General features: G+C 41.5%; 1 protein-coding gene across 1 annotated transcript in view; it reads right to left on the bottom strand.

Moving 5' to 3' along the window:
- Nucleotides 1–12,219, bottom strand: part of rfc3 (replication factor C (activator 1) 3) — a 43,533-nt gene extending 31,314 nt beyond the window's left edge. Inside the window, exons 1-2 of the mRNA XM_070891557.1 lie at nucleotides 12,063–12,219; nucleotides 208–345 (exon numbers count right to left, since the gene is read on the bottom strand). Coding sequence (XP_070747658.1) covers nucleotides 208–345; nucleotides 12,063–12,149 — 225 coding nt within the window. The 5' untranslated portion in view covers nucleotides 12,150–12,219. The remainder of the gene's footprint in view (nucleotides 1–207; nucleotides 346–12,062) is intronic.
- Between the last annotated feature and the right edge of the window lie 550 nt (nucleotides 12,220–12,769).

Genomic DNA, 12,769 nt, shown 5'->3' with positions numbered 1-12,769 from the left:
GTCGCGCCAGGGCACGAAATGAGGAGCAAAATAGCGGAAAATCCATCCCCGTATATACACACAGTAAATAAAAAAGTATACAAGAGACATTAAGTCATTCCCTCCCACACTCTCTATATTCCCGATAATGATGAAAATTATGCATAAGTTGTAAACAGCTTCATTTTGCTGAAGTATACATTTAAGCATACTATTATTGTTACTTACTGTTATTGTTTGATGTTCAATCCTTAGCTTCTCTATTCCTGCGCCATAAAGCTCACGAAGTAAACACATTATCCTGGTCTTCTTTCCTGAGCCTGAAGGCCCATACACCAGCAAATGAGGGAAATCACCACACTGAACCTGGTAGAAACAAAGCAAAGGTCACTAAACAGCCACTGAGTATCACTTAATACAGTGGGTTGGTACTACTTTGACCAGTATTTGAAGTCACTATTGTAGGCTAAAGTGGCAGCCAATTTGTGCACAGTAAGTCCTAGAAACAACAAGTGAGAAGAAAAAATAATTGTGTTGGTGGTGATGAATGTTGGTCAGGATTATAGCAAAATCTAAGTTTTACAGCACAGTAGGAGCCAATTCATCCTACCATGCCTGCGTTGATAGAGCTATACATTTAGTTCCATCCCTCCGCCCTTTCCCCAAAACCTTTAAAATTATACTTTTCAAGTTTTTATCCACTTACCTTTTAAAAGCCATCATCAATTCTGCTTCTACTGCTATAATGACTTTATTTCAAATGTACTTAATTGGCAGTGAAACACTTTGTGAGGTCCTGAGGTTGTGAAAGGTGCTACATAAATGTAAATGATTTCTTTCTTTATCTCAAAAGTTTGAGGATGACACCAAAATAGCAAGGATGGTCAATACAGTGGAAGATCGAAACGAGATACAGGGGAAATTAGACTATTTGGGCAGGTGGCAGACGCAGTTTAATGTTGAATTTTGAAGCCAACTAATTACCTTACCTCTATTTTACTCAGTTCGGTCAATGCTAATAGATTACACCTATCCAACAGATTCTAATTTTTTAATATCTATGAAACAGTGGGTGGGGAAAGATCAAAAGGCAGATAGACATAGTTTATTTCCTCATTCTAATTTGTTTTCTTTTTTTTTTACAAAACTTAATTTTGAAAGCAAATAAAGCCTCTTCGAGGGAAGATGGGGCGGGGCAAGTTGGAAACTGGTTGAGGATGAGGAGGGTTCCTCTGGTCTCGCTTCCCAAAACACAGCTGGCAAGTAGAAGTGCAGAGAGTTGAGCATGAGGTGACTCACTGTGGAGCAAAGGATAGGATGTAGGTGTAAAGCAGGCAGTTCAAAAAGAAAGAGATAAGGATAGGAATGGGAATGTGGTAAAGAGCTTGCATTTATATTGCGCCTTTTAAGAGTTAAGGGGATAAAAGCAGAAGAGAAAGAGAGAGACAGAATCAGAGGAAGATAGATTAAAAAAAGGAACAGCAAGACAAAACAGGTGAGAGACTTATTCTTGAATTAATCATTTTGAAATGCCATAGGAGATTGAGCAAACACACCAATACCAAAGACTGCATACTCATACAAAAGACTGTACCTCTGTTAACAGAGCTCCCTCAGTACTGCACATACATTAGTATGTGCTCAAATCCATAGTAGAGTTATACCAGAACACAAGAATAGGAGCAGCCCCTCGAGCCTGCTCCTTCATTCAATAAGATCTGAACTTTTACATTAACTCCACTTTCCCGCCCTATCCCAATAACCCTTGATTTCCTTAATGCCCAAAAATCTATCGATCTGTCTTGAATATACAGACCGACTGAGCATTTACAGCCCTCTGGGATGGAGAATTCCAAAGATTCACAACCCTCGGTGAAGAAATTTCTCCTCATCTCAGACCAAAATGGTCAACTCCTTATCCTGAGACTATCACCCCTAGTTCTAGACTCTCCAGCCAGGGAAAACAGCCTCTCAGTACATACCCTGTCAAGCCCTCTAAGAATTTTATACATTTCAATGTGATCACCTCTCAATCTGCTAAACTCCAGAGAATATAGGCCCATTCTACTCAATTTCTCCTCAGAGCAGCCCTCTCATCCCAGGAATCAATCTAGTGAACCTTCGTTGCACCACCTCCAAGGCATGTATATCCTTCCTTAGGTAAGGAGATCAAAACTGTAAACAGTACTCCCAAGTGTGGTCTCACCAAAGTCCTATATAATTGCAGGACTTCCTTGCTCTTATACTCCAATTCTCTTGCAATAAAGGCTAATATACCATTTGCTTTTCGAATTGCTACTGTACCTGCATGTTAACTTTGTGATTTGTGTACAAGGCACCCAAATCCCTCTGAATACCAACATTTACACAGAAACATAGAAAATAGGTGCAGGAGTAAGCCATTCGGCCCTTCGATCCATTCAATATCATGGCTGATCATTCCTTCAGTACCCCTTTCCTGCTTTCTCTCCATACCCCTTGATCCCCTTAACCGCAAGGGCCATATCTAACTCCCTCTTGAATATAATGAGGGAGTTAGATATGATCCTTAAGGTTAAGATTGTGGGTGAGGAAGTAGTGTCTCAAACGAGCGTACTATGCTTAAACAAAGGGGACTACAGTGGGATGAGGGCAGAGTTGGCAAAAGTAGTCTGGGAACACAGACTAAACGGTGGCACAATTGAGGAGCTCTTTCATAATGCTCAACAAAAATATATTCCAGTAAAAAAGGACGGAAAGAGAAGGGATAACCAGCCGTGGATAACCAAGGAAATAAAGGAGAGTATCAAATTAAAAACCAATGCGTATAAGGTGGCCAAGGTTAGTGGGAAACTAGAAGATTGGGAAAATTTTAAACGACAGCAAAGAATGACTAAGGAAGCAATAAAGGAAAGAGAAATTACGAAAGTAAACTTGCGTAAAACATAAAAACAGATAGTAAAAGCTTTTGCCGATACATAAAACGGAAAAGAGTGACTAAAGTAAATGTTGGTCCCTTAGAAGATGAGAAGGGGGATTTAATAATGGGAAATGTGGAAATGCCTGAAACCTTAAACAATTATTTTGCTTCGGTCTTCACAGTGGAAGATACAAAAACCATGCCAAAAATTGCTGGTCACGGGAATGTGGGAAGGGAGGACCTTGAGACAATCACTATCACTAGGGGGGTAATGCTGGACAGGCTAATGGATCTCAAGGTAGACAAGTCCCCTGGTCCTGATGAAATGCATCCCAGGGTATTAAAAGAGATGGCGGAAGTTATAGCAGATGCATTCGTTATAATCTACCAAAATTCTCTGGACTCTGGGGAGGTACCATCGGATTGGAAAGCAGCTAATGTAACGCCTCTGTTTAAAAAAGGGGGCAGACAAAAGGCAGGTAACTATAGGCTGGTTAGTTTAACATCTGTAGTGGGGAAAATGCTTGAAGCTATCATTAAGGAAGAAATAGCGGGACATCTAGATAGGAATAGTGCAATCAAGCAGACGCAACATGGATTCATGAAGGGAAATCATGTTTAACTAATTTACTGGAATTCTTTGAGGATATAATGAGCATGGTGGATTGAGGTGTATCGATGGATGTATTTAGATTTCCAAAAGGCATTCGATAAGGTGCCACACAAAAGGTTACTGCAGAAGATAAAGGTACGCGGAGTCAGAGGAAATGTATTAGCATGGATCGAGAATTGGCTGGCTAACAGAAAGCAGAGAGTCGGGATAAATGGGTCCTTTTCGGGTTGGAAATCGGTGGTTAGTGGTGTGCCACAGGGATCGGTGCTGGGACCACAACTGTTTACAATATACATAGATGACCTGGAAGAGGGGACAGAGTGTACTGTAAAAAAAATTTGCAGATGACACAAAGATTAGTGGGAAAGCGGGTTGTGTAGAGGACACTGAGAGGCTGCAAAGAGATTTAGGTAGGCTAAGCGAATGGGCTCAGGTTTGGCAGATGGAATACAATGTCGGAAAATGTGAGGTCATCCACCTTGGAAAAAAACAGTAAAAGGGAATATTATTTGAATGGGGAGAAATTACAACATGCTGCGGTGCAGAGGGACCTGGGGGTCCTTGTGCATGAATCCCAAAAAGTTAGTTTGCAGGTGCAGCAGGTAATCAGGAAGGCGCATGGAATGTTGGCCTTCATTGCGAGAGGGATGGAGTACAAAAGCAGGGAGGTCCTGCTGCAACTGTACAGGGTATTGGTGAGGCCGCACCTGGAATACTGTGTGCAGTTTTGGTCACCTTACTTAAGGAAGGATGTACTAGCTTTGGAGGGGGTACAGAGACGATTCACTAGGCTGATTCCGGAGATGAGGGGGTTACCTTATGATGATAGATTGAGAAGACTGGGTCTTTACTCGTTGGAGTTCAGAAGGATGAGGGGTAATCTTAGAGAAACATTTAAAATAATGAAAAGGATAGACAAGATAGAGGCAGAGAGGTTGTTTCCACTGGTCGGGGAGACTAGAACTAGGGGCACAGCCTCAAAATACGGGGGAGCCAATTTAAAACCGAGTTGAGAAGGAATTTCTTCTCCGAGGGTTGTGAATCTGTGGAATTCTCTGCCCAGGGAAGCAGTTGAGGCTAGCTCATTGAATGTATTCAAATCACAGATAGATAGATTTTTAACCAATAAGGGAATTAAGGGTTATGGGGAGCGGGCGGGTAAGTAGAGCCGAGTCCACGGCCAGATCAGCCATGATCTTGTTGAGTGGCGGAGCAGGCTCGAGGGGCTAGATGGCCTACTCCTGTTCCTAATTCTTATGTTCTTATATCCAATGAACTGGCATCAACAACACTCTACGGCAGGGAATTCCACAGGTTAACAACTCTCTGAGTGAAGAAGTTTCTCCTCATCTCAGTCCTAAACGGCCTACCCTTATCCTATGACTATGTCCCCTGGTTCTGGACTTCTGCAACATCGGGAACATTCTTCCCGCATCTAACCTGTTGAGTCCCGTCAGAATCTTATACGTTTCTATGAGATCCCCTCTCATCCTTCTAAACTCCAGTGAATAAAAGGCCCAGTTGATCCAGTCTCTCCTCATATGACAGTCCAGCCATCCCTGGAATTAGTCTGGTGAACCTTCGCTGCACTCCCTCAATAGCAAGAATGTCCTTCCTCAGATTAGGAGACCAAAACTGAACACAATATTCCAAGTGAGGCCTCACTAAGGCCCTGTACAACTGCAGTAAGACCTCCCTGCTCCTATATTCAAATCCCCTAGCTATGAAGGCCAAGTCTCTCACCTTGAAAAAAAAAAATTCTGCTTTTCCATTCTTCCTACCAAAATGGATAATTTCACACTTCCCCACATTATACTCCATCTGTTACCTTACCCAATCACTTAACCTGTCTATATCCCTTTGCAGCCTCTTTGCATGCTCCTAACAGCTTACTTTCCCACATTGCTTTATATCATCAGTAAACCTGGATACATTACACTCGGTCCCCTCATCTAAGTCATTGATAATAGATTGTAAATAGCTGAGGCCCAAGAACTGATCCTTGCAGCGCTCCACTAGTGGCACCTTATTAAATGCTTTCTGAAAATTCAAATATACTACATTCACTGGTTCCCCTTTATCTACCCTGCTAGTTACACCCTCAAAACACGAATTGATTTTTCAAACATGATTTCCCTTTCATAAATCCGTGTTGACTCTGCCTAATCTTAGTGATTTACCAAGTGCCCTGTTGCCACGTCCTTAATAATAGATTCTAGCATTTTCGCTACTATTGATGTCAGGCTAACTGGCCTATAGTTCCCCGATTTCTGTCTCCCTCCTTTCTTGATCAGTGAGGTTACATTTGCAATCCATGGGCACTGTTCTAGAATCTAGGGAATTCTGGAAGATCAAAATGAATGCATCCACTATCTCTCCAGCCACCTCTTTTAAAACACTAGGATGTAGGCGATCAGGTCCACGGTATTGATTGGCTTTTAGACCCATTAACTTCTCCAGTGCTTTTTCCTTTACAAATATTAATTACTTTACATTCCTCATTCTCATTAGACCCTTGGTTCCCCACAATTTCCAGTATGTTCTTTATGTCTTCTACTGTGAAGACAGATACAAAAGCTTTTTAAAAAAAATCAACATTTCTTTATTCCCCATTATATCTCTTGTCTCTGCCTCTAAGGGACACATGTTACTTTTGCTAATCTCTTCATTTTTATATACTTGTAAAAGCTCTTACAATCTGTTTTTATATTTCATGCTAGTTTATTTAAATCTATTTTCATCCTCTTTATCATTTCTTTCGTCATGCTTTGTTGATTTTTAAACCCCCCAATCCTCAGGCTTACTACTCTTTTGACAACATTGTACCGTCTCTTCTTTTAATCTAATACTATCTTTAACTTTCCTAGTTAGCCATTGTTATACTACTTTTTCAGTGGAGTTTTTATTCCCCAAGAGAATGTATATTGGTTGAGAATTATGAATTATTTCTTTAAATGTTTTCCATTGCTTATCTACCATTGTATCATTTAATCTAATTTCCCATTCTAGCTAAGCAAACTTGCCCCTCATACCTCTGTAATTGGCTTTGTTAAAATTTAAGACTCTAGTTTTGGACTTAACCAAACTTAATATCAAATTCTATCATATTATGATCACTCTTTCCCAGAGGATCCTTTACTGTAAGATTACAAATTAACCTTGTCTCATTACACAATACTAGATCTAAAATAGCCTGTTTCCTCATTAGTTTTCTAGAACAATATGTAGAAGGAACTGTCTCGAATGCATTCTATGAACTTGTCCTCCAAGCTACTTTTGTCAATTTGGTTTGCCCAGTCGATATGAAGATTAAAGTTCCCCCACAATTATTGCATTACCTTTGTTGCATGCTCCTCTAATTTCCTGATTTATACTCTGTCCAACACTATGATTACTGTTAGGGGGCATATAAACTACTCCCCCTTTGTTATTTCTTAGCTCCACCCATACCAATTGTACATCCTAATTTTCTGGGCTAAGATACCTTCTCACTGCTGCCTTTATTTCATCCTTTATCAGACCTATCCCATCTGTTCCATTTTGCCTATCTTTTCTAAAAGTCAAGTACCCTGAAATATTTAGTTCCTAATCTTAGTCACTCTAGAGTACAATATACATCCAAAGTATAAGGCACCTATAGTCTTGGCCAGGGTTGAGCATGTCCTATACTTGGAGGAAGGGAAAGAGGGAGAAAGAAAAAAACATCAGACAACAGTAACCAATCAAGTACATTTTTTTTATTCTTTGGAATTGAGCACAATTGCTTGATCATAGTTAACTCCTGGCCATCTCTGGCATCTGAAGGTTTTTCCTTTATTGTAGCCCGAAAGTACAAGGCAAAGTTTTGATTAAATAATTATTGACCCGGTACAGTAAAATGTCATACTAGAGAAATTCATGTTTCCAAACTTTACTAATTTTTAAATGGTTCATCTGGTACTACACAAAACTCAACAAGTGATCAAAGAGACTGATCTATCACAATACCCTAGGCTCCAGCTGAGGGGAATGGCGCAACACAAAGTAATTACTTTCAAATGCAATTTTGCTGAGCAGCAGAACAAAGCTTGATTCCATTTCTACTCTTAGAGAGAGTGGTATATTGAGATTCTACCAGCAAAAACTATTTTTCAAAACTGAACGTTATCTTCCAATAGAAAAGGCGTACGGTTTCCTTTCAGGCTGCATTATCAACGTGTGCATAGTAAACAGGCCACAGACCACAGGCTACTTACCTGCAGCTGCTTGGTCAGTTCAGTGAGTTATCTAATTTTAACTTATGATAATGACCTTAAGTTATTTAATGGTACAGTACTTTACTGTGGTAAGTATTAAGGTGTTCCCAAGAATATATATACTAAAAAAACATTGAGAGCAGTGGCTGTTTATGTAACTAGGAGTTGTAGGAGGAATAGTGGGAGACAAAGGCTAGCTTGGGATGGTAATTAAAGCTAATAGGAATAAAGGGGAGGCATTCAAATACTGTAAGTTATCTGCAACAGATAATAGAGCCAGTAGAAAGAAAAACTTCTCAATTCAAAAGGACTGTTAAAATGGCAAAGCAGGAGTATGAATTTAAAATTGCGAAGGAAGTTAGGATAATTACGTAAGAGGGCTACCAGAACTGGGACAAATATTTAGAGACTCCTTAGTTAAAGGAGTGGTACCAGACGATTGGAGACCAGCAAATATGTTGGCCTTATTTAGAAGGGTATCTGGCAAACTATAGAGCAGTTAGTCTCACATCAATACCAGGAAACAAAATCGATTGTGAAGGAGCATTTCGGGAGATATAAACTAATACATGCGTCAGCATGGATTTACAAAAGAAAGGTCATGCCAGACTAACTTAATAGAATGTTTTGACAAAGTAACTAAAGATGTAGATAAATACAACAATGTAGATATAGTTTATGTGGAATTTAGTAATACTTTTGATAAGGGCTCATGGAAACTAGTTGAATTAGCAGTAATGGTATTAGAAGTTTGATGGAATGGATCAAATCACAACAGGGCAATACAAAACAGAATCTGTGCCAATGACATGTATTCTCCATAAAAGCGTATGCTGAGTGGGATCTCACATGGCTCAGTGGTGCAAATGATACTCAATGTTTTCATACATGACCGTAAAGCAGGTGTCAGTAGCTTCATCTCAGAAGGTGTCCTCTCCGAGTCAGAAAATTGTGGGGTCAAACCCCACTTCAATGCCGTACTGAGAGAATGCTGCATTGTTGGAGGTGCCGTCCTTCTGACGTGATGTTAAACCAAGACGCCGTCTGCCCTCTCAGGTTCATGTAAAAGATCCTGTAACATTATTCGAAGAAGAGCAGGGGAGTTCTCCCAAAATCTATCTTTCAGCCAATACCCCCAAAATAAATGATCTGGTTATTTATCTCAATGCTGTTTGTTGGGTGTGAAAGGCACTGTTTCATGTAGGCAAGTGTAAAGTTGTGTAATTAGTGATAACAAAATGAGCAGAGGAATTATAGGATTAATGGAAAAATACTGACAGGCAAATCAGGAAAATGATTTGAGTCATTCTAGACAAATCCCTCAAGGCATCAAAAACATCTGGTGGCTGTCAAGAAAGCAAATGGGATTTTAGGTTATATAAAAGAGAATAGAGTATAGATTGAAGGAGATTATTCTGCTGCAGTAGAGTTAGTAAAGCGGTACCTGGAGTATTGTGTGAAATTCTGGAACCCTCACAACAGGAAGATGTATCTGAGCTTGAAAAGGTGCAGAGAAGAACCACTAGAACGATTAGGAGACTACATGATGAAGCATCAGAAGTAGGATTCTTCTCTTTAGACACAAGACTGATGGGGGATATGAAAGATGTACTCCTGTATCAAATTAGTAAGGCTCAGAGAAGTGGAGCATCAATCTGAACTATTTGATTTGGTACAGGATAGCTGAGCAAAAGCAAAAAAAGGGCAGATTTCAGTGGGATATAAAAAAAGAATTACTTAACTGAGAGGATAATCGGCTTTTGCAATAATTTACCCAGGTGGTTATAGGGGCAAGTAATGTTGATTTTTTCAAGGTTAAATCTGACAAGTATCTTGAAAAACAAATTAGTTACAACTGCTATTATAGCAGGAGGCAGACCACATGGACCTATAGTATTCTGGATAAACAAGTATGGGTCTGTGTTAGTAAGGTGCACTGTTTTAGTTATTCTGCAGCAGTATATCTGTACACACTTCAGGAATTCCTAAACCTTGGCATTTAATATCTCTAAACTGCCCTCAAACGTGGCCTAGCAAGCCTTAGTTGTTTTAAACTGTTACTCAGCACAACGAGATGGAAAATGTTGACCTTGCCAGTGATGACTACATCCACAAAATAATTAAAAAATTTTTTTTTTTTTTTTTTTTTTTTTTTAAGTGTCCTCTTGGGTGCATTTATTATACAAACATATGTGCAAGTTTCTTATTCGTCTGCTGTGGAGACTCATAAGCATTGCAGCCAAAAAAAAGAGGTTCTGACTGCCGATTGCAATCCAGTGGCCTCTGTTAGAAAGTATGGCCCCGATATTCACAGGGAGGGTGTGAGAGAGGCCGAAAACGATCAAACTTAATGGCAGGACCTCATTATCATTTTCTTGTTCCGTTCTTCACCCGGCAGCCGGACAAACTGACAGCCTGGCCGCTGGCTGATAGGGAACACAAACAGCAGTCCGCAACCGTGGACCCTAGGGGGCGGTCCTCGGCAAGCGGGAGATTGCGGCTTGGGGCTGAAGGGAGAACAATGTCAGCGAGTGGGGGAAGTTGGTGATCACAGCTGGGGGTGGGGAGGAGGGGGAAAAAAAAAGAGCCTACGATGGCTTCCGTGAGGCTGCTGGGGAAGCACTTTTACTCCTCCTGGCCTACAAAGAGTGCTTAAAAAATGCATAACCTTGTGGAGCCAGTAGTTCCCGTCTCCCTTTTACTGCATGGTTTTCCCTGGGAGGATAGACGCATCAACATCAGTGTTCACGATCAGGCCAACATCCCCAGCATCGAAGCACTGTCCACACTCGACCAGCTTTGTCGGGCGGGCCACATTGTCCGCATGCCCGACACAAGACTCCTAAAGCAAGCGCTCTACTCGGACGACTCCTACACGGCAAACAAGCCCCAGATGGACAGAGAAAACATTTCAAGGACTCCTTGACCAACACCTGGGAATCCTTGGCTAAAGACCGCCCTAAGTGAAGAAAGAGCATCCGGGAGGGCGCTGAGCACCTCGAATCTCATTGCCAAGAGCATGCAGAAAACAAGCGCAGGCAGCGGAAGGAGCGTGCGGCAACCAGACTCCCCACCCACCCTTTCCGTCAACGACTGTCTGACCCACCTGTGACAGAGACTGTAATTCCCGTATTGGACTGTATAGTCACCTGAAAACTCATTTTTAGAGTGGAAGCAAGTCTTCCTCGATTTCAAGGGGCAGCCTATGATGATGATGCAGGGTTTTCCTGAACCCTAGGAATCCTGCGCAGCAGCAGTGAATTTTAAATCAGACTCCTAATTACACTGTGGGAGCCTAATTTAAATATGTTAATGAAGTGAGCGACCTCTTCATGGTAGGATGCTCCAATGCCTCGATATCTGCGGCCGTAAAAAAGGGGGTGGGCGGGTTAATATCAAGGCCTATATATTTGAAGGCTGTAGTGACTTGGTTTGGAGGCATTTACTGTAACTAGTTTGCCAACACCCAACTGTCCAGTTTCACAAGAATGGTCTCCTGCCTATCAGATGCCACCTGCGCCCATAGAACAGTATCTCAGCCAAGTCAGATTGGGGGAATTAAAAAAAAAACTAAAAATGTTGGACATACCCAGTAGGTCAGGCATCATCTGTGGCGAGAGAAAAACAGAGTTAACGTTTCAGGTCGATGACCTTTGTCCTGACAAAAGTTCTAACGAAATGTCATCGACCTATGTAACTCTGTTTCTCTCTCCACAAATGTTGCCCGACCTGCTGAGTATTTCTGGCATTTTGTGTTTTTATTTCAGATTGCCAACATCCCCAGTACTTTGCTTTCAGATTAGGAGAAAAAGAAAAACTTGCATTTATATAGGTCCTTTCATGACGTCCCAAAGTGCATGACAGCCAATAAAGTACTTTTGAAGTGTAGTCAATGTTGTAATGTAGGAAAACTGACAAAGGGGAGTAAGAGAAAGATGCATTATAGAAGTTAATTTTATATTTTAAAAGTGTAAGAGTTAGATGTGTTCAGTTAAAACAAACTAGATATATTGATCAAACGCAGCAACTACAGGAAAGGGGAGAGGCAAAGATGATTTTATTTTTGCAATGAGTGATCAATAAATGCAATAAATAGAAGGGATTGCGATGCAATATCGGCTTCTTTTTTTTTTGCAGCACAATGCGATCGGTTTAAAACTGGCTGCCTGGCCACAACGCCGAGAATCTCCAGCGTGTTTCCCCCGTTATTAAACACAAGGAGAAGGGGTTGGGGATTAATGCTGGAGCCCGGAGAGGGCCCAGAGCTCCGCGGGGGAGGGGGGTGCTCACCAACCAGTGGTCAGCTCCTCAGTTGGGTCCCGCTACTGTCACTCACCAGGTTGCGGAGCTGGCTGGCCTGCTCCCTGTGGTAATCGAGCTTGCCGAGGGCCGCCGGCCGGTACTTATCTACCCACAGACTCATGTCGCGCTCTGTCGCTGCCTCCGGCCCGCGCCACCAAACCAAACCCGCCAAACCGGCAAAGCGCGCGCGCTTCCACTCAAGCGGACGCACGCTCAGCGTCAGCACGCCGTCCACCTACTGACCTCACGTACAGCACCACAGCCAAGCATCTCCTTCTGCATTGATCGAATGCATCAGGCTTGCTCTGGTCAGTGGTGCAACATTTTATTTAATTTAACATATAAATCCTTATAGACGACGCTACAATACTGAATAGTTTAGTAGAGAAAACTTGTGGAATCACAGAATGCACTGCCTGAAAGGGTGACGGAAGCAGATTCAGGAATAACTTTCAAAAGGGAATTGGATAAATACTTGAGGGGGAAAAATGTGCAGGGTTAGGGCTGGGGAGCGGGACTAATTGGGTAATTCTTTCAAAGAGCTGGCACAGGCACGATGGGTTGAATGGCCTCTTATGCTGTATCATTCTATGATTGTATACTCTCCCCTCATTTACTTAGAATAAAGTAAAGAATAATCTAATCTGATAATCTGCTATGCTTCTCCAAAATGTTCTGTTTTCATTTGTACTCCAGTCACTAAGTTTTCTGCACTCTCAACGATGCTGATGGGTCTGCTAT

The sequence above is a fragment of the Pristiophorus japonicus genome, chromosome 10, assembly GCF_044704955.1.
Source record: "Pristiophorus japonicus isolate sPriJap1 chromosome 10, sPriJap1.hap1, whole genome shotgun sequence".
In the NCBI taxonomy this organism is placed as follows: Eukaryota; Metazoa; Chordata; class Chondrichthyes; family Pristiophoridae; genus Pristiophorus; species Pristiophorus japonicus.
Note: the sequence above shows the minus strand (reverse complement) of the source record. Positions and strands in the feature narration are given on the sequence as shown.